The sequence below is a fragment of the Amblyomma mixtum genome, chromosome 3 (genome assembly GCF_055824585.1).
Source record: "Amblyomma mixtum isolate Tamu chromosome 3, ASM5582458v1, whole genome shotgun sequence".
In the NCBI taxonomy this organism is placed as follows: domain Eukaryota; kingdom Metazoa; phylum Arthropoda; class Arachnida; order Ixodida; family Ixodidae; genus Amblyomma; species Amblyomma mixtum.
Window position 1 is genome coordinate 222,617,773 of NC_143014.1, and position 27,530 is coordinate 222,645,302.

Below are 27,530 nucleotides of genomic sequence, written 5' to 3' on the forward strand. Positions count from 1 at the left end.
TTATGCGGCGTCAGTGAGAGAACTGGCTTTTTTTTGCATACTGCATTTAATGCGTGATGAACACGCTCTCATGATGAACGTATACCCTACCTTTGTTGTCAAAAATTGCAATATCAGTTTTCTCTCGCGTAATAAATGTACAACATTCTTCTGGCGAGGTGCCGGTGCTAATGAATGCTAGCACTGCGCCGTTTTTAACGCAGGAATTCATTTACCGGCTGCATTTTCTCTCTTTGCCCATAGATTTCTGTCCCTCTGTGCACACCACGAGAAAATTACTATCTCCAATTGGCGATTTTCATTGTCCATGAGCATACAGATGGGAGTTGAAAGAAATCGATGCCAAAGAAAATATTGGAATAGACGCGTCTCCGCAACCATACCCGCTGAAGCGATAGCTGCATTAGCAGATACCGACTGCCCATGAAATCTGGCATTCAGATCAAAGATTGTGCAAAAGTCACTTGTTCATATAATAGTTAGCATGAACTTAGGGGACAATAACAACAACAGTGTTGCTAAAATGCGGCGCTGATTTCGTACGCAGCGAACCACAAAAGAGACCCTACGAAAGACAAATTTTATCCACTTACGAATGCACAGTATCTCACCAGATTACCAAAAACAGACTGCTTGGAAACTAGCAGCTTTTTATGTTTTTGGAACGCGTACAGTGTCTCTCTTTGTGATGCGTTCTCTGCTTCATTCGAGCACACGTTCGCAGCCTCCCTCGCACGCGCTTTTGTCCGCGCTTACACGTGCTTATAATGTACACGTTTCTCTCTTCGAGTGGATAGTTTTTGAGTGTCTGGTTGGTTCATCGCATGCATTAAGTAAATGAAATGAAAAACAAATGCTTGCGTCGAGACGCCGATATTATGCGATGTTGCTAAGAACACATGTCGTATACGCTACGTCATTGCTGAGTGCCTGCAAGTGTCGCAACGAAACAAATGTACAAAGACTTCTTTATTGACAACTTTCCTTGGGTTGGCCCTTGCGCATGCATGACGTCATCACATTGAACAGCACGCATGCACTCCTGCAGGGGGGTAATCGAGGCGTAACAGGGGTTACACCGCTAATTTGTGATTACCGAAACAGTGCAATACTATAATGCGCTATCTGTCGAATGTTAAGGCTGCTATATCTCAACCTACGGGACGAAACGGCCAATAAGAATGTCCTGCGAGAAATCCAAGAACCAACAGAAGCCACGGATAGTCAGAGAGGCATTCCGTATTGCATCTGTCATAATAAGCAACTCGTTATCCTTAGAGAGTTGCATAAATGGTCCAACGAAGAAGATAAAATCCAAAGAAGACAAAATCTGTACTGTTTCGACCCGTGAACTATAATATTACACTGACCAACCATCTTATGCTTGGAAATCATTTCATACAGTTAGTTGACAGCTCCAGGTCACTTGGCGTTGTGTTCGATTAAACCATGAGGAGGAACGGGCATGTAAATCACGTTATTACAAAACTATCGCAGTCAGTTGGCTGCCTCTCAAGATGTCGATCCGTGTTTTCCACGCGCTTAAAACTAACAATTTACCCTGCGTTATTTCACTCTCATTTAAATTACTGCCATCTGGTCTGGGGAAAAACCTCAAAAACGAACCTCAATAACTTATTTGTGTTACATAAGAGAGGCAGTAAGGCATATTGCTCGAATTAATTTCACAGCTCACACCTCTCCTTTCTTCCTTGAATATAGGTTTATACCAGTGAATATTTTATACGAATGTAGACTAATGTACCATCTAAAGTTTGCACCCCCGGTCATCACTTTCTTTATCTTTGAAATCTCTTGCTGAACTTAGATTGAAAGAAAAAGTTGTCGCCACAAGATCTAGGGAACAATGGGCGGTCACCTATCATAGAACAAGCTATGGAGATCAGACACTACGCTTTCTCCTGCCAATCATTTTAAACAAATATAACCTATGCAATACTCATGTTCAAACTTTGCGCCCTAAAGAGTTTAAAATGCATTTTGTTCAGCCAAACGTGTAAAAGATTACATTTGCAATTTAAAACATTGTACAGAGCACGTGCAACAATATTTTTTGGCATTTTGTTGAATGGCCTGTAATGTGTGCATTGTTTCTGTCTCGCCCCATGGTTGTACTTACCTGTATGTCGTGTACCTGACCACATGGTGTGTGCCATGTCTATGTGTGGGGCCTCAGACACTCTCAAGCTGCTGCTTAGCAGCTTTTCGTCTGGGGTTCCTTTCCCTTGTATTATAATGGGAATAAAGGCTTTCTTCTTAAATGAAAAAAAAAAATGCAGTTGGGCAGCGCGCTGATGTTGTGGGTTAATTGTGCTAGAGCGACCGCTAGTTGTGCTCTTTTTGTACAACATTACGAGCTTCTACGCCAGCCATACTTGCTGTTTTAAGATTAAAGTTTTTGTCTACGCACTCGAGCATGAAAACCACGCAGAAGAGCGCGTTTTCTTTAATTTAGAAGCTGGGCTGTAGCGGATGAAGTATATATTCCAGCAGCCTATAATTTTTGTCCCGTTTTTAGGCTTTCAAATTCTTTCTACATGAACGCACTCCCCAAATTTTCACAATTCTTTTTATTAAAAAGTGGTTTCATTACGCGAGTGAATGTGGACATAAGCGTACAGATAACGGGTTCGGTTTTTCCGCTGGACTTAGGTGGTCTCCGGCACATGTGACAGAAAACAGCTTACTTACACCGGGCCCACCGGGTGGCTGGCTTTGGCGTCCGACTGCTGAACCCAAGGTCAGGAATTCGATCCTGGTCGCGGTGACCATGTTTCTACGAAGGCGAAAAACAAAAACTCTCGTGTTTTACGCGATGTCACTGCACTTGAAAGAACCCCAGGTGGTCTAAACTAAACTGGAGCCCTCCAATACGGCGTCCCTCATAGCCCATGTGTCTCTTTGGGACGTTAAACCTTACAATGAACAATTTGTTCTAAGACCATTGAATGTATTAAAAATGATTGTCTATGAAAAAATTTAGAGGCCTTCTGGGTGACAAAAACAGGATTTTTGGAAAAATGTACAGGTGCAATCGCTTTTATCCAGCGTCTTCAAATGGAACCAGAACAGGGCTATTCATTATTCGAAGCCGTGTTTGACGAAACAGACAGGTAAATTGTCCGGAATTGACTTTTTAACAACATGGTTATCACGTCAGACTCTGCAAGACTGTAAGTCAATGCGTCCACACACACGTATGCGAGTTTGTATGCCGCTTTCAATGCTACTGTATTCTCCTTGTAAGTTGTGCTTCATTGTGTTTGACAATAAGATGGTGCGTTTGTGCTTGACAATGATCGAATTACCTTCGCTGCCACAGGGCTTTTTTTTTCGCAGGCAAAAATACAGCCCATAGTTTCTCGTAATTCTCCACGTTCTGGCAAAACAAGCGAACTAGACCGCTGTTCCGAATTAACGGTAACGAACCATGGCCAACTTCGACCACGGGATGCTACAGGCAACCTGCAGTGCCCAGGTGGCACAGAAATTTTTCCGTTGCGTACCTGGAAACTGCTGCCACCAGCCGCTTGGGTAGCTACAAGCGCGAGACTACACCTTGAACGATTAAAAGAGCGCGCTCGGCTGATAACGTCCCTTGCGTAGCTGCTCTCGACGTAGCCCCATGCAGTTAGTTCACGCACGCCACGTGTGACTCCGCAAGAGTGCGGAAACAGGCAGATGGCCTGGACAAGCACTGCGGGAGCGCCTAAAAACTGCTTGCTTCTCTCGCTAGGCTGTGGTTACAGCGCTGCGATCGACACGACAAACTTCATCGGAGGCTGCCTAGACTGAAAACAGAAATGTGCCTAGCTTGTCGCGTAGCGCACCAAAAAAGGGTGATTTGTTTCATTCCCATGTATGGATACCTGTTTAAGGAGGACATAAACAGTAAAAGTGGTACCCCTTTCTGGACAGGGCTTTATGTTGGAGTTCTTTTTGTAGTAACCGTCCCGTTCATAAAGGAGCTGACGTGCAAGGGGTGTGCAAGATTGAATAACAGATGTAAGTCGTCTTATTTTGCTGAAAATGCTTCCAAACTGCAGCATTAAAATCCACAGCGCCGTTTCTCATTTCTTCCCTACGTCATTCATTACTCGAATGAGTATCCCTTCTTGTTATAAGGTTGATTTCATCTATCAAGCTAAAAAAATATAGACATGAAATTTTCGATTGCGGGCTTTAGCACGCATGGTGCTTCGTCGTTTTAATTATCGAGAATGCTCAAGCCAGCCTGCCTCAAGAGCTGGAATGAAACGAGCGAAGAAACGGAGGTTACATCGCAGTTTTTTCATGCCTAACGCAATCTATACAGAACTTTGAAACCACAGCTATCGTTCGTCTGTTAAAGCCGATACAGCACGAAAGAAGAAATTTAATTATACATTTTTTAGTAGTCGTACGCCAATACTATATCCGGTGATACATGTATACAATTGTCCTACGCATCATTAAAAAAAAACCCCGCCGCGGTGGCTCCGTGGTTACGGCGCTCGACTGCTGACCCGAAAGACGCGGGTTCGATTCCGACCGCGGCGGCCGAATTTCGATGAAGGCGAAATTCTAAAGGCCCGTGTACTGTGCGATTTCAGTGCACATTAAAGAACCCCAGGTGGTCGAAATTTCCGGAGCCCTTCACTACGGCTTTTCTCATAGCCTGAGTTGCTTCGGTACGTTTAACCCCAATAAACCAACCAATGAACCAATCATTACAAAACAGAAAACATGTGACCAAAATTTGATGTCTTTACTCCTTTAAAGATTCCATACGTTAAATGTGTTGCGAAGTCAGCTCGTTTCTTCTTCACTGCTTTTAAGAGGAAAAGGAAAACGTTCCACGCGCAGCCTTGTGCCTGCCGTTATCCTCCTTATAGAAGTGGGATTCTGTTCCTACGAGAAAAAAAAAAAGAGGCCTTCACGTCGGTTTTCTTTCTGCTGCACTAATAGCGCCTAACATCGCACACTTTAAGGAAATCAACTGAAATAGGCGTGACATTTTTCGACTCCCGATTGCACCCACACACCGCTCCTTCGGTGCAGTGGTTCTCAAATGCTCCTTTGGGCTTTTGGCTCTGCAGCACCTGAATAGCACTGGTACATCAAGTGCCGAACTTCAGTTGACCTTGGGTACGGAGCAAGGCAGCGCTATTAGGGCTTTGCGTACGGTCCTCCCCGTGCACACAGCTTAGCCGGTCTCCGCGAATAGACCCCCAGTTCTTATTTACTTCCTCATACCATTTTCCTGTTTGTTTGCCTATGCTACGTGTCGCGGTCATCGGCGCTATCGCGATTGAAGTTTCCGCTGTCTCTATACCGGTTCCAGTCTGTTTACAACACTGGATTAACGATGAAACAAAAGAAAGAATTAGTCTTTCCATCCGTAGTAAAGAAAATTCACCTAGTGGTTGCCATCAGCTCCGCAGGTTGTTTGCCTGGAATTCAACTCTCATTCCACCTCTCTCATTTCCCTCTGGACCACCCGGACACCAGTGGCCTTAGCACGCTCCGAGGGACCCACGGCATCCCTGAATGTTGAGAAGCACTGCTCGGGTGAACAAAAAGCAAGAGTCACAAAGAGAGTTCACACAGAGCAGCCTTTAATACGGAGAAGGGATTCAACAGGCTCTCTAAAGCAGTGTAATATATGTGGTATATTATGACACTTTTTCAATATCTAAACATAGCCAAGTATATGCTGCTTTGTCCTGCAGTCTTAGCGCCAAGTTTTTGATAGTCACTCTAATGTTTCGACTCGCTTCCATGACCCTTCCTCTTTTCTGGAGCCTCCGTTCAAAGATGGCGAGTTTGTAGTCGAAAGGCTTTGAGTTTTTCGACAGACTACCATTTTTCTTTAAGTACTGTACGAAGAGTCTAAATTTTCACCGTTCAGCACCTCATTAGTCTGTGTCTCAACAAACATTAATTGTCCTAATTTCCAGACTATAAAGTTCACACCCGGTGTATAGCCGCCAGAGCTATATTCTGGTTGAAAAAAAAAAGAAATTTACTACGTTGTTAACAGGCGGTAAATAATCATCACAGGCCACTTCAAAGGCAAATATTAATTGATTCTGTGTTTAATAATGACAATGACCCCCTCCCTCAAGAGAAGAGTATAAAAGAGCGGCATCTCACCGGTACTCACCAATGGGGCCGAAGCATGGAGGCTAACGAAAAGAGTTATACTTAAATTGAGCACCACACAGCGTGCTATGGAGAGGAAAATGATAGGTGTAACGTTAAGGAATAGGAAGAGGGCAGAGCGGATCAGAGAACAAAGGCGGAATAATAACATCCTAGTCGAAATCAAGAAAAGAAATCGGCTTGGGCAGGGCTTCTAATGCGAAACCAAGATAACCGATGGTCGTTAAGGGTAACGGACTGGAGACCAAGAGGAGGCAAGCGTATATCAGGGGGCGGCAGAAAGCTAGGTGGGCGGATAAGAGAAAGAAGTTCGCCGGGATAAGGGGGCCGCAGCTGGCACAGTGCAGGGTTAATTGGAGAGGTATGGGAGAGGGCTTTGTCCTGCAGTGGACGTAGTGAGGATGACGGCAATGAAGACACAGCGCGGCGAATTCCTAATAATTTTTAGGCGCATGGCGACTATATTCCTGCTTCACTGACTTGACTATCTTCCTGCCTGAATGGTGAAAAATCTACCGGGACATTGTAAAGGGCCCTTGTGATAGCAGCAGGGTTAGCGAGGTTGTGCTATGGAACTATGGAAGTCAGGCGGCGACGATCAGCCATGTGCTTTATCGCCAGAGGAAAGAAGAGCTTCGCGCCAGCTATATTCTTCTGGAAGCACAGCGTCAGTATGTTGTAAATGACTTAGTGATATATGAGTTAACTCTCGCATGGTACTTTATGACGGAGAATTATCGAAAACAAGAACACTATACAATCCAGAGCTGTAGACAGTGCCGAAGATAAAATTCCAACAATTAAGCGTGTCTAGTCGCCGGCGCCGGACTCCATTTCGACCAATGCGGTATTTGTAAAGTCGCTCCGGACGCTCATTTTTTCCCAAGTTCGTCTCTTCCCAAAATACCGACAGGCGTTTAGGGCTAAAAGGTGCATCTGTGACGCTATTTGCTCAATTTCCTTCTTCCAGATTACGTGCGACTGCACGGACAGCTCTCAGCGATGATGCGGAAGGAATATCTCGCCAGTATCAGCAGTCTTTCCTGAAAGGATCGCACACATTCAGCACCACTTGACACGCACGTATCTCAGAGGCACTAGCAAGAAGCCCAAGGGGGCATGGCGAGTGCTACCAGGCGTCTCCGCATCGTCCTCATCTTCCTCACTTTTAAGGCGGCAACGCGGTGCGGCATCGTTTATGGCTTTTCGGATGCGACTCAAAATGGGCTTCGTTCGGTGCCAGATTTAGAGGTAAGGTGTGTTCCAACATAACCTATTCGTCCAATGTATTCGTTCTCTACCCTAAATATTTCTCGTTGTGATAGCTTACTCTAGCAAATCGCTGTGCCCAAACGCGCTTTGCAGCAATTCAAAAGAATGCTAAATGAACTGCGGTGCAGCAAAGGAAAAGGTGCACTAAGGGTTGTAGTAGAGGCCCAGCTATACAATTTCCTGATGAGCTGGTTAGATGAAACTTGGAAGCTGGGGTTTTTGGGCGCTGCAGCACTTCAGCAATGTAAATTAATATCTCGAATATATTAATATCTTTTCAGCGGCTGCAACAATGCAGCGTTCGCGGCGGTTAACTACAATCAGCACATTTGAAGACTAGGAACTAGATGTGCGCTTACGTACTCCTGTCCCAACGGTTTTTAATCGCAGCAGTAGTAGTAGTAGTAGTAGTAGTAGTAGTAGTTGTAGTAGTAGTAGTAGTAGTAGTAGTAGTAGTAGTAGTAGTAACAGTAATAGTAGTAGTAGTAGTAGTAGTAGCAACAGTGATAGGCAGTGGTAGTAGTAGTTGCACTAGTAGTAGAAGCAGTAGTAGTAGGCACTTTGGCTGTATATATGTAGTAACAGTAATAGTAGTAGTAGTAGTAGTAGTAGTAGTAGTAGTAGTAGTAGTAACAGTAATAGGCAGTAGTAGTAGTAGCAGTAGTAGTAGGACTAGTAGTAGAAGTAGTAGTAGTGGGCTGTATATATGACGGTGGTTGTAACTATAGAATGGTAGTGCAACCTTCCACTGAGATTCCGTATCATTTGTGATGCAGCCTGCAGGGCTGCCAGATGCGCGCGAAGCGGGAGAGGTTGCGGCGAACTTGGAGGACGAAGTGACAAAATGGCTACAAAGCGCCACACGCTCGTTTATGCCCGTCGCGCAGGAAGTGATGGCTCAAGGAACAGTTTCCTCCGCTTGCCTCTCCAGCTTGCTCGCTGTTTTCAAAGCACTCATGCGCTTCGAGGTATGGGCGCTGAAATGTGAGTCGCACTGTCAAATACTTCCATAAAGCATACGGCGTAGCTGCATTCGTGGTTCCGATTTCATAGTGACCTAGAAAACATTCTTTCCTCCATCTAAAGAAGTGATGAAGGCATGTACATTTTCATCTTTACAGTGAGCTTTGAATCGCGGAAAGCAAAAACCTACAAATACAAATCACAGAAAGTTTGGAAACAGCAAAATACGCGTGACTTACAAATTTTATAAATATGCTCGGATTTTCTCAGTTCAGCCAGAAGGTTTAGAGCCTCTATAACAAGCCATTTTTTGGCATTTTTCGCCGTTTTAGAGTGCTCCCGAGATCACAAAATGAACCTCTCTTCCAACTTCTGCAGAAGCAGCTCCCTTTTAACGCAGTAGTTTCTTCAAAAACTTCGCAAAGACAGGCAGGGTCTACAAAATACCTTCTTATGCACCTAGTAAATTTGCTCACTTCACACGTACCAGAATTAATTTACGTTAATAATGTGTACCCTTAAAAATACAGTGTTCTTTCCAATTAGATAAAAATGTTTTTCTACTGCAAGCGAAAGGGCCGCAGCGACCGCGCAAACATGTCAGAAACGGCCAGTGGCCGCTGCTAGCGCCGCACCCTCGCTTTAAACCAGAAGTAGAGGAATCTCTTGTCGACGCGATCAGCGTTCAGGTGAAATTTTTGAGGGACAAAACCACAAATTGCATGCCAATTGCGGCATGCTCGTGGAATGGAAAGTGTTACTTCGGCCTAACCAGCAGCCCTTAACATCTGCTAAGCCATAACTATGAAGTCTAGTTAAAAGGGCGACATTTACTACAGTAAGAAGAGCCAAAAAACCGCCCACAACATTTTTTTAGAATCACGATGCTAACTACAGCACCAACTGCATTAAGGGCGTGGGAAAAACAGACGACTGACAGCCTTGTTGAAGGCCCGTACGCCATAAAATCACTAAAAATCCGAACAAAACACACAAAATGAGGGCTATATATATAGACCCTAAACATTATGCTCAGGATGCAGATCGGTGAAATGTAAAAACATCTATGGCGTTGTCATTAGCATAGCGTGATTCTTAAGCGTGCTTGAGTGTGTGTGTGTGTGTTTTTGCAGTCTTAGACTCGGCAGGCATTCCGGCTGGCGTCTTGGAACTCAATAGTGGTAGCCTCGGTCGCTACGACGAGTGCTTGGGCATCGTGGCACCAGAACCTGCTAATCACAGCCAGGTGGCGTTCCGGGGGTCCTTCTGCAGCGTCTACCTGAAGACGAGAGGGAATGCTTTCCTCAGAAAACTAAATAGGCGTGTCTTCGAGAGCGCCCCGTTGTTGAGAAAACACGTTAGAAGCTTCGAGGAACTCGAGAGATTCCAGGAGAGCCCGAGCCTGTCAGTCCTGCGCGCGGCTCTCTGCGTGCCCTCCAAGTGCACAGCGACCGACGTGGAAAGCTTTCTCAGCGCCGGTAAATACGCCAATCTGCGTTTCTCTGTCAAGTATTTATTCTTGAACAATAATCAACGCTGCATTGAAGTCTGTTTACGCCATTAAACATTCCTGTCAAATGCCTGGTTGCCTATATCGAAACCCCATATATAGGTAGCCGCCTCGGTGGCTTAGGGGTTATGACTCGCGGCTGCTGACCCGTAAGACGCAGGTTCGATTCCGGCCGCGGTGGTCGAATTTCGATGGAGGCGAAATTATAGAGGCGCGTGTACTGTGCGATGTCAGTGCACGTTAAAGAACCCCAGGCAGGTAGTCGAAATTATCCGGAGCCTTCCACTGCGGTGTCCATCATAACCTGAGTCTCGTTGGGACGTTAAATCCCCATAGACTAAACCAAGCCACATATACGCGCAGTGTCAGTGACCTCAGAAGGGCTTTGGTCACGAAGACACAATTTCAAACTCTGCACCAGCGAAAATCAATTAGCATTGTATTCGTATCTTTTATGGCCTATACAGGGCGCGAATGAATATTCAATATGGCTACTAAATAGGTGATAGGTAGCCGCGATGGCCTTATGTTGTTTTGGGTTGCCTGATGCTGCATTAAAATGTCCGTGCAATTTACTCTCCCTCTAGTGCTGGAACACATTATGTTCCACGTTAGGACAAATTAAGCGGGAGTGTGCTGCCTTTCTGAAAACGAAGAACCTCTCAAAGCAGCTCATGTTGTGTACTGTAGCATGAAGACTTTCGCGGAATCGTCCGTCATCGTACAACCCCTCTTAGTGTAGACATGGCAGGTGCAATAGAGATCGCAAAGCGCAGGTATAGCTAGCCTATACCTATAGCCTATGCCTATACCTGGGTATGTGCGAAACGTTCGTCTGCTGACAGCGTGAAGTGGTAGATGTGACACGAACCAAGGCGGCTCTAATCGCGAGAAGAAAGGCGGTGGAGAAACGCGCCTCCCGTGCGGGGACAGCAAGCACGGATGTCGAGAAAAATCTCAACTCTTGTTCAGTTGTCTGGTAGTCACGGACGTGGCATTTCAAAATGTAGTAACGTGCCCATTCAAACATGTATAGTACGTTTTTACACTTAATTCGCAGCCAGTGGCCGCGTTTTCCACCACACTTGAGCCCATAATTTGTTGCATATGGTTGCCTAGACAATTAGGACACAAACAATCACGGCTTGGGCACAACAGCGAAGCACAGATGCAAAGTTGCAATGAAGGTCTGTAGTGCGAATTTCAGCCCTGCTATAGTCTCTTTTTAAGCCTTCAAGCCCCACCGCTGATTCGCTGAAATCGTGAATAAGCCATGACAGAAACATGTTGCCAACGATCACTTGACATGTAAAGTAGCTGCGGCTGGAGAAAAAGACGTAACTATACTACCTCTGTGCCACTTAAGCTTACTGCCGCTACCGGCTGTGGAGGTAGCTCCACGTCCCCGGAAGACTCTGTGCACACTCTGCACATAGAGCGAATCAGGAGACTTCTGACTGGGAGCGTCATGCATTGAATCAGTGCAAGGTGAGCCAATGGCACCTTGCAGTTAGAAATCGGTTTGAACTATGCGCGCACAGCCGTGGCCTATACGGAAATGTGAGCCTGCCGGCGCTCGTAAAGACGCTATTTGAATATTTGAATATTTGAATTTTCTATTTGAATAGCATACGTTTTAGCGGGCATTGTTGGAATGCGTCAGTAAACCCGATAACTCAAAACCGGATTTCGTGATTATTTTAGACGCTGTAATGACCGCGATACAATGTCACAACGCGAGAACCTCAGAATGATCTTCCTGCTACTTCAGACGGATGCAACCAAAAAGAAAAAGTAGCATTAGTGCCCTCCCCTTGTTTGTTTTTTGTCCTCTGTCCCTTTCTATGCAGCAACCAAACCTTATGGCATCCAAGTTCACGTCCCTGTTTGCAAAGATTCCTCGCCGGCAACGCTTGGCGCGGATCAAGTCTTTGCATTGTAAGTATTATAGAAAATTCAAAACAAAATGTGCCGCTCTTCAAAATGCCTGCTGCATGAAGTGCTTTCTATATAATCTTGGTGCTTGTAAAGCACTGCGACAATGTTGCAAAAAAAAATACAACTACGCCTAGTGACATGCAATCTTACCGGAGCTACGAATTTCTGGATGCGGTGCCAAGGTTTACTCGGAATTTTGTCTTTTAGTTTTCTTTGGAGTGCCGAACTCGCAGCCTTAATAAAGCCTTACATGCGCAATTTTTTCGCTCGCTTTTTCGTCATGAACGAGGCGGTATTAATTTTTGTGTATTGTGGAAGCAATTATCAAAACTGCTGCTTGAAAGATTAAAAAACATCAAAGAGCATGAGAAAGGCTGCATAAGAAGTAGGTCATTGCACTTTACACGTATCCAGCTTTTAGGGGAACTACCAAGCAAAGCTTCTTGTGTCTCTTAGAGAGCAATTTAATACAGCCCATCAGTCAGGCGCGGATGATGTTGTCTTAGGCCTAGCTAAATAGGGTGAGCTAGACCCTACACAGGCCAGTGGAAGACAAGCCAATCGCTCAAGTGAAAGCGGACGAATAGCGGGAGTGGACGGACTAAAGAGCTACGGAGCAGGAAGAGAGGATTGGGCGGAATTCAGGGCAATTAGAGCAAGACAGTGAGAAATGTTATGCATAGAGATGAAGGCTGGACACAGTGCTGCGGGACCCTCCAGCACAATGTTCGTGCTTTTTCGGTGTAGGCACAGTCGCAGTCGCACAGAAAATAAAAACGAATCGAGCGAGGCAGCGCTCATCAGATCACTTCGCGATGCTGCGAGATAGGCTCCCTGAACGAGTGTTTAGAGGTCCTGGTCCGTGTACACAGGACGTTTGCGAATATACTAAGTACAGGTAGCAGCAGTATTAACGGAAGGTTACGAGCATTCAACCATTTATTACCCCGTAAGCATGAGTGACATGGGTACGTTTTCCATTTTCCTATATGTGTTTCCTCTGGACGCTTAATAACCCACCACACATTGCCAACTTACATGCAGAAATAACAAAAATTATGCTTGCGAGTAAAATGACTCTCCCTTTCTCTGCCTCTGCTTATAGAAACGGTGTCTCTAGAAATGTTAGCTAAATCCAGGAAATTACATTCCGGAATTTTATTTTTTATTTTTTATATGAGGGATATATGCATAAACCGAAAGGCATGTGTGAATGTCATACTGCCCTGTTTTTCATTTCCTTTGTCATAGGTCTCTTTTTACAAAAAGGGTAGAGCTGCAAGAATATAGCAGAATAATTCTTGCGCGCCACTGCTCACATAAAATATTTCTTTCGCGTGAATTTCAACATTTTAAGAGGCACTTCTTTAACCGCCAGATAACAAAAATTAACATCGGAAAAGCTGCCCCAAAAAACACTACACGTTACTCTGCTGCCGGGCCGTTTTGAGCACCACCACATGTTCCAGAAAACTGGTTACGTCCTTTTCGCAGACGATTTGGTCACAAGCGAAGGCTTCGTTAATATTTTTTTTCGCCTTTTTCGAGCTCTATTTAGGTGCGCGTTAACCTGCTTGCTGCTCGTGGTGGCCTTGGCATCGGCAATGGATGTTTGGCTGCGTTATTCACCGAAAGACAAACAAGCGAAGGCGAAAGGTGCTGTGCCATTTATAGACGTGGCTTGGTATTAGATGAGTACGAAGCCAAGCAAACTTAGTGTAAAAAGTGATAAGTGATGCATACGTTGCTCGAGCTTTATGCAGTAATTTAAAATGCTGCATGCAAGCAGAAGTAAGCTCTAATTTTGTCCCCCTCAGGACCTTCTCACGACAGGCTTCCGAGCTATGCTTGCGCACTTCATACCATCCAGCCCCGTAGATTCTTGCTCGCAAGCTCCCGTGTTCACTTAGCTTGAAAAGCAAAAGTTCGACACTTAATGTCAAATGTATTTGATGTGGCTGCTGACTCAGCGGCCGGTGGTATAAAATTATTGAGAGTCTGCAGTGCTTGGGACGCAGTCTTGATAAATTAAAGCAAAGCATCTTCGAACATTCACAGATTACCTTTTTCAACGCACTGATTTACAATCAGGGTTCCGTGTTTTCTGTATACAGGGTGTTTCACCTAACACCTCATATAACTTTTAAAGATAGGCTTCTTGAGTTAGAACAGCGCTTTTTTCTGTATAGCATTGTCAGCCGTGTAGTACATCAATATACAGCTAAGACATGGTAACTAGCAGGCTGATTAACTAATATTGAATTGTAAACTTTGCAACTATTACTGTTAGGCTCCTTAATTATTGAGGGGCATGTAACCCACAATATCCATATTAGTTTTTAGAATTTTGAAAACGCGCTTACCCTCGGAGCTATAGCCCAACAAATTTTGGCTATATCGCGCCAAAATACATGCGCTTTCGAGAAGCTTGCGGGCAAAGCAACCTCTCCAGTGCACTTAACTTGTCGAAGTAGCCAAAATTTGTTGGGTCACAGTGCCGAGGACAATCAGGTTTTCAAAATTCTAAAACTTGATATGAATATTAATTACGGTGGACTACACGCCTTTCAATAATTAAGGAGATTTACAGCGGTAGTTAGAAAGTTAACTATTCAATAATAGTCAACCAACCTGCTAGTTAGAACGTCTTAGGCGTATTCTGATGCGCTACACTGCTGGCAATGCTAGTCCGAAAAAAAGCGCTCTTGTAACTGAAATAGCCTATTTTTGTAATTGTCTAAAGTCTTAAGTGAAATGCCTTGTATACCGGTAAGCCTCGAAAAATAACACCCGAGGAGCTGAAAGCCTCGCGTTTGAGTTATTTCACTGGCTGGTGCATTAATTCTTTGTGTTAAGTGTTTGGTGTGCGTTTCATAAAGTGTTTGGCGTGTGTTTAATGCTAGATACGTCATATTTCCGCCAGTAATTACGCAGTCTGTTTACAACACAAGCGCGGATAAACGCAGATTTCTCTCCGGCGTAGAAATTAGTGCACTGCACGGGCTCGGGCCGGCCCGAAAGTCCGGGCCGGGACATGATCTCTTTTGCCGGGCCTGGGCCGGACCCGGGCCTAAAGTTGCGGGCCCGGGCCGGGCTCAGGCTTAAAGCTGCGGACCCGAGTCGGGCTTGGGTCCGTACAGAAACGGCTGGTGTCCGACTATTCATTCACTACTGCAGAGTGAAGTGCACAACTGCGGCATTATAGCAGCGACACGGATGAGCTATGGGTTATAGTACGCGCTGAGAAAAAAACTAAGCTTTATTCATTGACTTATTTATTTCCTTATTTCCACGCCGCGGTGGCTTAGTGGTCAAGGCGCTTGATGACTGAGCCGGGGAACCAGGGTTTGCCCCTAGCCTCGGCGGCTGCATTTCTATTTAGGCGGCAAGCATGACAGCCATGTACTTTGCAGTATAATTTATCGTTTAAGAAACCCAGGTGGTCGAAATGATACGGAGCCCTCTGCTTCGGTGTCTCTCACAGCCTCACTCCCCTTGGAGCCTTAAGCCCCAAAAACATAGCTTTTATTTTATAGCTATATTTTTCTCATGTGAGAAAATTCACAAACTAAAGCGCGTTTGGTTTTATTTTTGATCAGCTAACCGGAACGTCTCGTTGTCTCGTTGCCTGGTTGTCATGGCAAGTGTTTTGCCCTGTAAGTTATCACGTGGTTCGTGCGTTATCTTCTGCTCCAAAAGTAAGAGTAAAATTCAACCGGTCTTAATTGGCCATTGATCGTTCGTCATCCTAAACGTACCTATATATACTATTACAAATGCATTCGGGAAGAACATATTAGTTTAGGACGCTTATAGTCTCCAAACACACACCGTGAAATACTCAAGCCTTTTAGCTCTTCGTTCCTGCTGAAAGGCGACCAGTTCGGCTATGAGTTCGACCTGTGAGATCGCGCTCACTAAAAAAATGCCGTCCCACTGCTTGCTAGGCAGCTTTAATGTTTATACTTCCGGGCGGCAAAATATAACTGATTAAAATCATAGGGGAATGCAGGGTAGTCTATTACGCGCGTATGCAGCCCTTTTTATTTGGCTCTCGGAACTTCCGAGTTTATCTTTGCGCACCTACACGAGATCACTCTTTAAAAGACGGGCCTGGCGAGCACTACACTTCTTTTTGGGTTAAAAAGAACCAACTTTATGCAAGCCAAACTGCGGTTTCAGAACCTTTGTCGGCCAATTTCTTATCGGTCTAGTAGCAGTCTACTTGCTCAGAGTGAGCAGTATATCTCCAGTGTTACTGTGAAACGGGCTGGGCCGGCCCGGGCTGGGCTTCACTCCGGGATTCACGGGCTGGGCCGGGCTCGCTAGAGCGATAATTTAGCGGGCCTGGGCCGGGCCCGGGCTTGAAGCCGCGAGCCTGGGCCGGGCTCGGGCTTCAGGTCTCGGGCCCGGGCCGGGCTTGGGCCTCAGATTGAGGCCCGTGCAGTGCTCTAGTGGAAATTCTGCACCGAAAAACACCTCACCATCGGGAAAAAACAAGCACCGATAAATAGTCTCGGACTTTGAAGAAACAGAAACATCGAAAACAGGGAACGTTATAAGGAGGGTCCAGTTGTTCACTTCCAGAAGGTGGATATATTGGGCTTGCAGTGTGCGTGTGTGTGTGTGTGTGTGTGTGTGTGTGTGTGCGTGTGAGTGTGTGTGTGTGTGTGCGTGTGTGCGTGTGCGTGTGTGTGTGTGTGTGTGCGCGTGTGCGTGTGCGTGTGTGTGTGTGTGTGTGAACACTTTCAAAAATTTTCACAAATAGGCTTTTTGGGGTAAAAATATAGCTTTTGCGGCATAGTACTACCAGTGTTGGCGGACACCAAAAAACCTTTGAATCGTCTTAATTAGTAAGCTGGTTAACTAATTCTTAATCATTAACTTTTTAGCTAGTAGAGTTAGGCGGCTAGTTGCAATGAGAGATTTGAAGCCTGTCGTTAGTAATAGCCATTTAAGTTTTTAGAATTCAGAAAAAGCGATTACCCTTGCCCCTGTGGCTCGATAAAATTTTGCTGCATCGCGGGAAAATACATGCGCTTTCGAAACATGCAGGCAAAGCAACCCCTCCAGTGTACGTAACTAGTTGAAAAAGCCAAATTTTGTCGAGTCACAGCGCCAAGGGCAATCGCATTTTCGAAATTCTAAAAACTGATACGGCTATTGCTAACGACCGGCTACAAATCTCTAATTGCAACTAGGCTCCTGGATGTAGTAGTTAAAGAGTTATTATTAGAAATTAATTAACTAACTTACTAGTTAAGACGATTCACCCGTTTTCTGGTGTCCGCCAACACTGGTAATACTATACCGCAAACGCCACATTTTTACCTAAAAAATCCTGAACATTTTTGAAAGTGTTCGCTGAAACAACCGGTATATATATATATATATATATATATATATATATATATATATATATATATATATATATATATATGTGTGTGTGTGTGTGTGTGTGTGTGTGTGTGTGTGTGTGTGTGTGTGTGTGTGTGTGTGTGTGTGTGTGTGTGTGTGTGTGTGTGTGTGTGTGTGTGTGTGTGTGTGTGTGTGTGTGTGTGTGTGTGTGTGTGTGTGTGTGTGTGTGTGTGCAATATCTAAAGACCGTACAAAGGTCCGTGCATGTTATCCTTGCATGCTGCCAAACACACCACTTAAAAAGTTATTTGTGGTCATTTTAGAGATGTGTACGTAACAAAATGATGAATAAAAAAACAACAAAACATACACGTGTACGCGCTGCTGTTTCAACTTGGGTATTTGAAAGATCTGTCGGAGGTTGTACGTGAACAGTAGAGAATCTTCTATTTTACTGACCAAATTAACCCCGCAAAATTTAACACGAAACAATGAACGCCGCAGGCACCCAGAACTTTACTGCTGCGAGGTTGAAGCAAGTTTTCTCGTCGTCGCACACATGTGGCGCGAAAGCAAACTTATACGCTGGTGCCTCGAAGGCTCACCCATACGTACTGTGAATCAAGCGCAGTACTTTTGCTGGAACGTCTCAGATGTCACCAGAAGACGCGCCCAGTGTGCCGTAGGAGGGCGCTTTAGCTATCATTAAACCATCCTCATACGCTAGTCCAAAAACCGCATGAAAAACACTATAGCCAAGCAGGCAAAACTTATTGGAGTAAACTCGTAATTAAGATAGCAGAGATACTGTATTTCATATTATTTTGTGAGGTAGCGATGCAAAACAGTCATAGCACTCACATGAAAAAGAATGGCGTCGTGGAAAGAACTTCCGGTTGTAACTAAAGCGAAGAAAGCAGAGTATTAGAAAGTAGGGAATGTGGCACGAGGCGATCAAGTGTCTTCTGGTCTGCTGAATGACGGCGAAGATTTTCTACTAAGAAAGATGTCGACCCAACTAGTCTCCACAACGCCACACGCCTTTAAGTGTACCAGATGCGTGGGATAATACGAACGCTGCTGAATGAGAAGGCGGAAGACAAGGACCTCATTAATCAGAGGCCCGTTAGTCGGTTGTTTGCAATACACTAACTACGGCATTGGTCGTTGTTGTATCTCCATATCACTCTCACCTAATCAAGGCGGCGACAAGGAGGGTAATAAAGATGCCGATGAACTGAAAAAAGTCACCGCATTGATATTTTGGATTCTCACCTTTGTTCTGTAAATTTTAACGGCGGAAAGGACACGAACACAGGAAGTACAGGGTGGATAGAAAGAGCGCGCTCTTTCTGTGTCTGTGTTCTTTGCGCCGTTCAAAATTACAGAATGAACCAGCTAGCCCTATACAGCAAGTATTGCCGCATCCCCTTTGTTCATTTCATGCAAGGAGCCATTTGTGTTGAGTTGACGGGGGGGGCGGGGGGGGGGGGCATGCTCATACACCGGTCACTGATGAATCCTGGTCATCTGCTCCTTCAAAGGCGGCTGAAACAACGAACTTTTACACTGCTTCGCTGCTATCGTCTCTTTTTCTAACTCGCAGTGCCGACGATGACGAAAGCGATTCTGGCCTTTTCTGCCGTGAAAAACACCCAGCAGCTGTTCTCTGCTGCAGCCAGTTTTCAAGGAAGCTGGCTGCGTTGTCTGGACGGTGTGCGCTTCCTGAGTGCCCTCTGGGTCCTATGCGACCATAACTACGTCATGTTTGATCCTGACAGCTTAGGTATGCAATGTCTATAGACAACGTCTCCTTCCATACGTGATCATTTCATTGAACATGGGAAGGGGAGTGGCCTTGAACTAATTATGCTCCACGTGCTGAAATCATTGATGACGTTAGATTTACTTTGTGTGGCTTAAGCTAACTTCTAAATTTTGTTAGCTACTTCGTGGTGAAAATTTTGACAAAAATCCAAGGGGCCGTTCTCACAGCCGACGGCGTTTCTTTGCGTGTGTGTATAACGGCTTATATACATGCTAATATCACCAAGAGCAGGGCGTAGCATTATCAATATGAATGCAGCGGGCTCTAGTGCGATTACAGCTGCTTGTAATCCAGCCTTATTATAAACACTGATCAGGCAGGGGCTGAGCGCAAAGTGAACAGCCTCATCTTATGGAAGCAAATCTTGAAGACGAGGAAATGATTGTATCGCTGATGTTTTTGATGTCAGGTCTTCTCAAACTTCGTCATGCTGTGCGCGGCTCGCGTCATGCTCTTGATGATTCTCTACCTTCTCTACTGCAACTGAAAGGCGAGTGGGAGTATTGCAAAAGGGGGCACAAGTATTTTAGTCTTCTGCGTCTTGTTGCGGTTATTTTCACTCTGCTCGCTTAACGCATTCCCAGGGTCAAAATAATTTCTCTGTCCGTCAAAAATTCAAAAGGCTCGGGGAAACTAAGAGAAAAATAGAAGTTGTGCTTAGCTTGGCGTCGCAAAATATTTTCATATATAGAAGTCTCACAAGGCTGGGACTGTAAAGTCGATGTTGAAATATGCGTACTCAAGCTCCAGCAATTGCTAGTGTCTGCGGAGTCAGCAGCGACGAATGCGTCTCTGTTCATTAGAGAGCGGTCTCCGTTCAGATGGATTCCATTTCACCTACGCACTGCCAGCCATGAGCATCGCTACCTCAATCCCATACGTCTTATGTTTCGAGCCAAGGCGTGAATAGCTACAGCTGTTAAAAAAAAATGTATACCCTATAGCTACGGCCGCCGCGGTGGCTCAGTGGTTATGGTGCTCGGCTGCTGACCCAAAAGACGCGGGTTCGATCCCGGCCGCGGCGGCTAGAATTTCTTTGGAGGAGAAATTCTAGAGGCCCGTGTACTGTGCGATGTCAGTGCACGTTAAAGAACCCCAGGTGGTCGAAATTTCCGGAGCCCTCCACTACGGCGTCTCTCATAGCCTCAGTCGCTTTGGGACGTTAAAACCCATAAACCAAACCAAACCTATAGCTACGATGCGTAAGTCGCGAAACTCGGCGAAAGCAAGCGTTAGCGTTGTCTGTTTTTTTTCCTAAGTCTCTAGCCGTTTCACCCATTCCTTCTCGGTAACAGGTGTCCACCCACTTTAAGACTGCTACCGCACCTTTCCTCTCCTTTCCTCACAACTGCATGCCATCCCTACACAGACAGGCACAGAGTATCGAGAGGCTGTTCGAAGCGTTTCAAGTTGCCTTATGATAGCGCGTCGCGCCCAATGGCAGCAATGGTTGCCCGTGGCATGAGGCACGGGTTGCGTTGCGTACGCGGGGTGCTCCCCTGATCGCAAGGAACAGCTACGCCCCCCTATAAGCACCCCCCCCCCCCCCCGTGAGGGTGGAAAAAGACGAACGCTACGCCCCACCTAATAACGACAAAGGTAGCACGAGACATGTGCGAGCAGTGGTCACGTATTTCCACACAGACTTTCGCACCAGTTTCGGGATACACCACAGATGCACCTCTCGCTGCAAAAGTGCAGATATATACTGGTTTCTGCCTGGCCGGTGCCTTTCACATTTGCCATTATGACTTCATTCGCTCACTTCATTCCTACATGCAGTGCTCTAATGTTGGAGAAGTTAGCGTGCTGCTGCTGCTGCTGCTGCTGCTGCTGCTGCTGCTGCTGCTGCTGCTGCTGCTGCTGCTGCTGCTGCTGCTGCTGCTGCTGCTGCTGCTGCTGCTGCTGCTGCTGCTGCTGCTGCTGCTGCTGCTGCTGCTGCTGCTGCTGCTGCTGCTGCTGCTGCTGCTGCTGCTGCTGCTGCTGCTGCTGCTGCTGCTGCTGCTGCTGCTGCTGCTGCTGCTGCTGCTGCTGCTGCTGCTGCTGCTGCTGCTGCTGCTGCTGCTGCTGCTGCTGCTGCTGCTGCTGCTGCTGCTGCTGCTGCTGCTGCTGCTGCTGCTGCTGCTGCTGCTGCTGCTGCTGCTGCTGCTGCTGCTGCTGCTGCTGCTGCTGCTGCTGCTGCTGCTGCTGCTGCTGCTGCTGCTGCTGCTGCTGCTGCTGCTGCTGCTGCTGCTGCTGCTGCTGCTGCTGCTGCTGCTGCTGCTGCTGCTGCTGCTGCTGCTGCTGCTGCTGCTGCTGCTGCTGCTGCTGCTGCTGCTGCTGCTGCTGCTGCTGCTGCTGCTGCTGCTGCTGCTGCTGCTGCTGCTGCTGCTGCTGCTGCTGCTGCTGCTGCTGCTGCTGCTGCTGCTGCTGCTGCTGCTGCTGCTGCTGCTGCTGCTGCTGCTGCTGCTGCTGCTGCTGCTGCTGCTGCTGCTGCTGCTGCTGCTGCTGCTGCTGCTGCTGCTGCTGCTGCTGCTGCTGCTGCTGCTGCTGCTGCTGCTGCTGCTGCTGCTGCTGCTGCTGCTGCTGCTGCTGCTGCTGCTGCTGCTGCTGCTGCTGCTGCTGCTGCTGCTGCTGCTGCTGCTGCTGCTGCTGCTGCTGCTGCTGCTGCTGCTGCTGCTGCTGCTGCTGCTGCTGCTGCTGCTGCTGCTGCTGCTGCTGCTGCTGCTGCTGCTGCTGCTGCTGCTGCTGCTGCTGCTGCTGCTGCTGCTGCTGCTGCTGCTGCTGCTGCTGCTGCTGCTGCTGCTGCTGCTGCTGCTGCTGCTGCTGCTGCTGCTGCTGCTGCTGCTGCTGCTGCTGCTGCTGCTGCTGCTGCTGCTGCTGCTGCTGCTGCTGCTGCTGCTGCTGCTGCTGCTGCTGCTGCTGCTGCTGCTGCTGCTGCTGCTGCTGCTGCTGCTGCTGCTGCTGCTGCTGCTGCTGCTGCTGCTGCTGCTGCTGCTGCTGCTGCTGCTGCTGCTGCTGCTGCTGCTGCTGCTGCTGCTGCTGCTGCTGCTGCTGCTGCTGCTGCTGCTGCTGCTGCTGCTGCTGCTGCTGCTGCTGCTGCTGCTGCTGCTGCTGCTGCTGCTGCTGCTGCTGCTGCTGCTGCTGCTGCTGCTGCTGCTGCTGCTGCTGCTGCTGCTGCTGCTGCTGCTGCTGCTGCTGCTGCTGCTGCTGCTGCTGCTGCTGCTGCTGCTGCTGCTGCTGCTGCTGCTGCTGCTGCTGCTGCTGCTGCTGCTGCTGCTGCTGCTGCTGCTGCTGCTGCTGCTGCTGCTGCTGCTGCTGCTGCTGCTGCTGCTGCTGCTGCTGCTGCTGCTGCTGCTGCTGCTGCTGCTGCTGCTGCTGCTGCTGCTGCTGCTGCTGCTGCTGCTGCTGCTGCTGCTGCTGCTGCTGCTGCTGCTGCTGCTGCTGCTGCTGCTGCTGCTGCTGCTGCTGCTGCTGCTGCTGCTGCTGCTGCTGCTGCTGCTGCTGCTGCTGCTGCTGCTGCTGCTGCTGCTGCTGCTGCTGCTGCTGCTGCTGCTGCTGCTGCTGCTGCTGCTGCTGCTGCTGCTGCTGCTGCTGCTGCTGCTGCTGCTGCTGCTGCTGCTGCTGCTGCTGCTGCTGCTGCTGCTGCTGCTGCTGCTGCTGCTGCTGCTGCTGCTGCTGCTGCTGCTGCTGCTGCTGCTGCTGCTGCTGCTGCTGCTGCTGCTGCTGCTGCTGCTGCTGCTGCTGCTGCTGCTGCTGCTGCTGCTGCTGCTGCTGCTGCTGCTGCTGCTGCTGCTGCTGCTGCTGCTGCTGCTGCTGCTGCTGCTGCTGCTGCTGCTGCTGCTGCTGCTGCTGCTGCTGCTGCTGCTGCTGCTGCTGCTGCTGCTGCTGCTGCTGCTGCTGCTGCTGCTGCTGCTGCTGCTGCTGCTGCTGCTGCTGCTGCTGCTGCTGCTGCTGCTGCTGCTGCTGCTGCTGCTGCTGCTGCTGCTGCTGCTGCTGCTGCTGCTGCTGCTGCTGCTGCTGCTGCTGCTGCTGCTGCTGCTGCTGCTGCTGCTGCTGCTGCTGCTGCTGCTGCTGCTGCTGCTGCTGCTGCTGCTGCTGCTGCTGCTGCTGCTGCTGCTGCTGCTGCTGCTGCTGCTGCTGCTGCTGCTGCTGCTGCTGCTGCTGCTGCTGCTGCTGCTGCTGCTGCTGCTGCTGCTGCTGCTGCTGCTGCTGCTGCTGCTGCTGCTGCTGCTGCTGCTGCTGCTGCTGCTGCTGCTGCTGCTGCTGCTGCTGCTGCTGCTGCTGCTGCTGCTGCTGCTGCTGCTGCTGCTGCTGCTGCTGCTGCTGCTGCTGCTGCTGCTGCTGCTGCTGCTGCTGCTGCTGCTGCTGCTGCTGCTGCTGCTGCTGCTGCTGCTGCTGCTGCTGCTGCTGCTGCTGCTGCTGCTGCTGCTGCTGCTGCTGCTGCTGCTGCTGCTGCTGCTGCTGCTGCTGCTGCTGCTGCTGCTGCTGCTGCTGCTGCTGCTGCTGCTGCTGCTGCTGCTGCTGCTGCTGCTGCTGCTGCTGCTGCTGCTGCTGCTGCTGCTGCTGCTGCTGCTGCTGCTGCTGCTGCTGCTGCTGCTGCTGCTGCTGCTGCTGCTGCTGCTGCTGCTGCTGCTGCTGCTGCTGCTGCTGCTGCTGCTGCTGCTGCTGCTGCTGCTGCTGCTGCTGCTGCTGCTGCTGCTGCTGCTGCTGCTGCTGCTGCTGCTGCTGCTGCTGCTGCTGCTGCTGCTGCTGCTGCTGCTGCTGCTGCTGCTGCTGCTGCTGCTGCTGCTGCTGCTGCTGCTGCTGCTGCTGCTGCTGCTGCTGCTGCTGCTGCTGCTGCTGCTGCTGCTGCTGCTGCTGCTGCTGCTGCTGCTGCTGCTGCTGCTGCTGCTGCTGCTGCTGCTGCTGCTGCTGCTGCTGCTGCTGCTGCTGCTGCTGCTGCTGCTGCTGCTGCTGCTGCTGCTGCTGCTGCTGCTGCTGCTGCTGCTGCTGCTGCTGCTGCTGCTGCTGCTGCTGCTGCTGCTGCTGCTGCTGCTGCTGCTGCTGCTGCTGCTGCTGCTGCTGCTGCTGCTGCTGCTGCTGCTGCTGCTGCTGCTGCTGCTGCTGCTGCTGCTGCTGCTGCTGCTGCTGCTGCTGCTGCTGCTGCTGCTGCTGCTGCTGCTGCTGCTGCTGCTGCTGCTGCTGCTGCTGCTGCTGCTGCTGCTGCTGCTGCTGCTGCTGCTGCTGCTGCTGCTGCTGCTGCTGCTGCTGCTGCTGCTGCTGCTGCTGCTGCTGCTGCTGCTGCTGCTGCTGCTGCTGCTGCTGCTGCTGCTGCTGCTGCTGCTGCTGCTGCTGCTGCTGCTGCTGCTGCTGCTGCTGCTGCTGCTGCTGCTGCTGCTGCTGCTGCTGCTGCTGCTGCTGCTGCTGCTGCTGCTGCTGCTGCTGCTGCTGCTGCTGCTGCTGCTGCTGCTGCTGCTGCTGCTGCTGCTGCTGCTGCTGCTGCTGCTGCTGCTGCTGCTGCTGCTGCTGCTGCTGCTGCTGCTGCTGCTGCTGCTGCTGCTGCTGCTGCTGCTGCTGCTGCTGCTGCTGCTGCTGCTGCTGCTGCTGCTGCTGCTGCTGCTGCTGCTGCTGCTGCTGCTGCTGCTGCTGCTGCTGCTGCTGCTGCTGCTGCTGCTGCTGCTGCTGCTGCTGCTGCTGCTGCTGCTGCTGCTGCTGCTGCTGCTGCTGCTGCTGCTGCTGCTGCTGCTGCTGCTGCTGCTGCTGCTGCTGCTGCTGCTGCTGCTGCTGCTGCTGCTGCTGCTGCTGCTGCTGCTGCTGCTGCTGCTGCTGCTGCTGCTGCTGCTGCTGCTGCTGCTGCTGCTGCTGCTGCTGCTGCTGCTGCTGCTGCTGCTGCTGCTGCTGCTGCTGCTGCTGCTGCTGCTGCTGCTGCTGCTGCTGCTGCTGCTGCTGCTGCTGCTGCTGCTGCTGCTGCTGCTGCTGCTGCTGCTGCTGCTGCTGCTGCTGCTGCTGCTGCTGCTGCTGCTGCTGCTGCTGCTGCTGCTGCTGCTGCTGCTGCTGCTGCTGCTGCTGCTGCTGCTGCTGCTGCTGCTGCTGCTGCTGCTGCTGCTGCTGCTGCTGCTGCTGCTGCTGCTGCTGCTGCTGCTGCTGCTGCTGCTGCTGCTGCTGCTGCTGCTGCTGCTGCTGCTGCTGCTGCTGCTGCTGCTGCTGCTGCTGCTGCTGCTGCTGCTGCTGCTGCTGCTGCTGCTGCTGCTGCTGCTGCTGCTGCTGCTGCTGCTGCTGCTGCTGCTGCTGCTGCTGCTGCTGCTGCTGCTGCTGCTGCTGCTGCTGCTGCTGCTGCTGCTGCTGCTGCTGCTGCTGCTGCTGCTGCTGCTGCTGCTGCTGCTGCTGCTGCTGCTGCTGCTGCTGCTGCTGCTGCTGCTGCTGCTGCTGCTGCTGCTGCTGCTGCTGCTGCTGCTGCTGCTGCTGCTGCTGCTGCTGCTGCTGCTGCTGCTGCTGCTGCTGCTGCTGCTGCTGCTGCTGCTGCTGCTGCTGCTGCTGCTGCTGCTGCTGCTGCTGCTGCTGCTGCTGCTGCTGCTGCTGCTGCTGCTGCTGCTGTGCTGCTGCTGCTGCTGCTGCTGCTGCTGCTGCTGCTGCTGCTGCTGCTGCTGCTGCTGCTGCTGCTGCTGCTGCTGCTGCTGCTGCTGCTGCTGCTGCTGCTGCTGCTGCTGCTGCTGCTGCTGCTGCTGCTGCTGCTGCTGCTGCTGCTGCTGCTGCTGCTGCTGCTGCTGCTGCTGCTGCTGCTGCTGCTGCTGCTGCTGCTGCTGCTGCTGCTGCTGCTGCTGCTGCTGCTGCTGCTGCTGCTGCTGCTGCTGCTGCTGCTGCTGCTGCTGCTGCTGCTGCTGCTGCTGCTGCTGCTGCTGCTGCTGCTGCTGCTGCTGCTGCTGCTGCTGCTGCTGCTGCTGCTGCTGCTGCTGCTGCTGCTGCTGCTGCTGCTGCTGCTGCTGCTGCTGCTGCTGCTGCTGCTGCTGCTGCTGCTGCTGCTGCTGCTGCTGCTGCTGCTGCTGCTGCTGCTGCTGCTGCTGCTGCTGCTGCTGCTGCTGCTGCTGCTGCTGCTGCTGCTGCTGCTGCTGCTGCTGCTGCTGCTGCTGCTGCTGCTGCTGCTGCTGCTGCTGCTGCTGCTGCTGCTGCTGCTGCTGCTGCTGCTGCTGCTGCTGCTGCTGCTGCTGCTGCTGCTGCTGCTGCTGCTGCTGCTGCTGCTGCTGCTGCTGCTGCTGCTGCTGCTGCTGCTGCTGCTGCTGCTGCTGCTGCTGCTGCTGCTGCTGCTGCTGCTGCTGCTGCTGCTGCTGCTGCTGCTGCTGCTGCTGCTGCTGCTGCTGCTGCTGCTGCTGCTGCTGCTGCTGCTGCTGCTGCTGCTGCTGCTGCTGCTGCTGCTGCTGCTGCTGCTGCTGCTGCTGCTGCTGCTGCTGCTGCTGCTGCTGCTGCTGCTGCTGCTGCTGCTGCTGCTGCTGCTGCTGCTGCTGCTGCTGCTGCTGCTGCTGCTGCTGCTGCTGCTGCTGCTGCTGCTGCTGCTGCTGCTGCTGCTGCTGCTGCTGCTGCTGCTGCTGCTGCTGCTGCTGCTGCTGCTGCTGCTGCTGCTGCTGCTGCTGCTGCTGCTGCTGCTGCTGCTGCTGCTGCTGCTGCTGCTGCTGCTGCTGCTGCTGCTGCTGCTGCTGCTGCTGCTGCTGCTGCTGCTGCTGCTGCTGCTGCTGCTGCTGCTGCTGCTGCTGCTGCTGCTGCTGCTGCTGCTGCTGCTGCTGCTGCTGCTGCTGCTGCTGGCTGCTGCTGCTGCTGCTGCTGCTGCTGCTGCTGCTGCTGCTGCTGCTGCTGCTGCTGCTGCTGCTGCTGCTGCTGCTGCTGCTGCTGCTGCTGCTGCTGCTGCTGCTGCTGCTGCTGCTGCTGCTGCTGCTGCTGCTGCTGCTGCTGCTGCTGCTGCTGCTGCTGCTGCTGCTGCTGCTGCTGCTGCTGCTGCTGCTGCTGCTGCTGCTGCTGCTGCTGCTGCTGCTGCTGCTGCTGCTGCTGCTGCTGCTGCTGCTGCTGCTGCTGCTGCTGCTGCTGCTGCTGCTGCTGCTGCTGCTGCTGCTGCTGCTGCTGCTGCTGCTGCTGCTGCTGCTGCTGCTGCTGCTGCTGCTGCTGCTGCTGCTGCTGCTGCTGCTGCTGCTGCTGCTGCTGCTGCTGCTGCTGCTGCTGCTGCTGCTGCTGCTGCTGCTGCTGCTGCTGCTGCTGCTGCTGCTGCTGCTGCTGCTGCTGCTGCTGCTGCTGCTGCTGCTGCTGCTGCTGCTGCTGCTGCTGCTGCTGCTGCTGCTGCTGCTGCTGCTGCTGCTGCTGCTGCTGCTGCTGCTGCTGCTGCTGCTGCTGCTGCTGCTGCTGCTGCTGCTGCTGCTGCTGCTGCTGCTGCTGCTGCTGCTGCTGCTGCTGCTGCTGCTGCTGCTGCTGCTGCTGCTGCTGCTGCTGCTGCTGCTGCTGCTGCTGCTGCTGCTGCTGCTGCTGCTGCTGCTGCTGCTGCTGCTGCTGCTGCTG

General features: G+C 50.6%; 1 protein-coding gene across 1 annotated transcript in view; it reads left to right on the forward strand.

Annotated features, from left to right (window-relative positions):
- Positions 1-7,284: 7,284 nt before the first annotated feature.
- Positions 7,285-27,530, forward strand: part of LOC149353811 (nose resistant to fluoxetine protein 6-like) — a 58,448-nt gene continuing 38,202 nt past the window's right edge. Inside the window, exons 1-6 of the mRNA XM_089575866.1 lie at positions 7,285-7,416; positions 8,214-8,421; positions 9,534-9,878; positions 11,761-11,848; positions 13,407-13,504; positions 18,831-18,992. Of these exons, the coding sequence (XP_089431992.1) occupies positions 7,285-7,416; positions 8,214-8,421; positions 9,534-9,878; positions 11,761-11,848; positions 13,407-13,504; positions 18,831-18,992 (1,033 nt within the window). The remainder of the gene's footprint in view (positions 7,417-8,213; positions 8,422-9,533; positions 9,879-11,760; positions 11,849-13,406; positions 13,505-18,830; positions 18,993-27,530) is intronic.